Here is a 1,643-nt window from a genome sequence, read left to right as displayed (position 1 = left end):
ACGCGTGCGGGGATTGTGCCCTGATTCAACAGCACTCCCAAAAAAGATATTATAGAAATGTCAAAAGGTCAAAACCGGAAGACAGGAAAAGGAAAGAAAAATGGAGAGCGGGAAAAGGAGCCGTTGATAATCAAAGCACGAAAATTTGGCGCCAAAATCAATTTCACTCGGTTTTATCTGCCCGTAATAATTCCGGGCAGCCGCCCTTTCTCCTCGCTTTATTTTGGGCTAGTCAAATGAAGTATATAAAATCACTCCTTTTCTCTTTCTTAGTATTAATTTTCCCTGAAAAATCTCTTTTTCCCTCTTTCTTTCAAAGCCAATTTTCTCTTCATTTCTCTCTCTCTCTCTAAAAAAATAGTAGTATCCAAAGACCCTTTTCTCTTATTCCTCTTCTACTTACCATCTCTCCCTTTGTTGGTTTTGGTTCTAATCAGACATGGGTTTTTCAAAGAAGACACAGGTGGATTCAGGTTTGGACTCTGAAGGGAAGAAATGGGTGATCGCCGGAATAGCAATAAGGACTTCACTGAAGCCGGTAAACACGAAATCAAGAGTGAAAGATTGCGATGGTGACGAAGAGGAGTTTTCTACTACGCCAACAGCCAAAGAGGCAAGAATACCGGAGAGATTGCCATGCCCGCCTGCTCCAAGGAAGCGGCGGCCGTCTTCAAGGTGTAACTACAGTGGTGTTAGGGAGTTCTTTACTCCTCCTGATTTGGAAACAGTGTTTAAATGCTATGTTGAGAAAGCAAATTGAGAGGTCGACTTCAAGAATTAGGGATTTTGTAGTGTTATGCTCTATTTAATGGGTTTGTTTTTTGGTGTATTAGTTGCTCTTATTTTCCTTGTACTTGGGTAGTGATTAGGAGTTGAAGATGTACAAAAGTTATGGTATTTATGAAATGGTTAGTTCCCTTTTATTTTCTTTTTTTATTATTTATTATTGATTTTTCGTTAATGGCAAGTTTGGTGTCTCTTTTTTCTAAGCTAGTTGATTTAGGAACTATTTTTATGTTCAAGAGTGCTTGTACTGGAACCGGAATGGATTGCAATTGCTGTTCTAAGTATTTATTTGAGACTTGAAGTTTTGCTCTGCTGTAATGGTGGTTTTGTTGTGAAAGCACGTTTGAAGATTTCAGGCACAGGATGTTCGATTTTTTGTACTTGGTAAACTCAGTCGTATTTAGTAAAAAGACAGCACTTCCATGTTTGCTCTGCCCATGTTCTGCTTTGCTAATCAACCCTTCACTAATCTCTCTAATTGTCTAAATAATTAGCTTTGTACTGTGCTCTACCTTCATTCACCTCCAAGGCTACCTTGCAAGTGGCAACTACTACTGTGCTCTACCTTCATTCACCTCCAAGGCTACCTTGCAAGTGGCAACTACTACTGTGCTCTACCTTCATTCACCTCCAAGGCTACCTTGCAAGTGGCAACTACTACTGTGCTCTACCTTCATTCACCTCCAAGGCTACCTTGCAAGTGGCAAGTACTCTCTCTCTCTCTCCAGGCAAATGCACACGTGTATATTTCAGATAAGCTACCATGCCTTGAGAGAATTTCAAGGTACTTCAGCTGTGAAGCCAAAAGCTGCCCAAGAAATGTATAAAAGAAAGAAAATCTTTTTCATGGCTGAGAT

The 1,643-nt window shown here is 40.1% G+C and overlaps 1 protein-coding gene across 1 annotated transcript; it reads left to right on the top strand.

The window, feature by feature from the left end:
* Positions 1-268: 268 nt before the first annotated feature.
* LOC7461311 (cyclin-dependent protein kinase inhibitor SMR6) lies at positions 269-923 on the top strand. Its single transcript, XM_002323960.4, has one exon. The coding sequence runs from the start codon at positions 440-442 to the stop codon at positions 758-760; it is 321 nt and encodes a 106-aa protein (XP_002323996.1). The 5' UTR covers positions 269-439; the 3' UTR covers positions 761-923.
* Positions 924-1,643: the final 720 nt, after the last annotated feature.

The sequence above is a fragment of the Populus trichocarpa genome, chromosome 17 (assembly GCF_000002775.5).
Source record: "Populus trichocarpa isolate Nisqually-1 chromosome 17, P.trichocarpa_v4.1, whole genome shotgun sequence".
NCBI classification, from domain to species: Eukaryota; Viridiplantae; Streptophyta; class Magnoliopsida; order Malpighiales; family Salicaceae; genus Populus; species Populus trichocarpa.
This window is presented reverse-complemented; position numbering and strand designations above follow the sequence as displayed.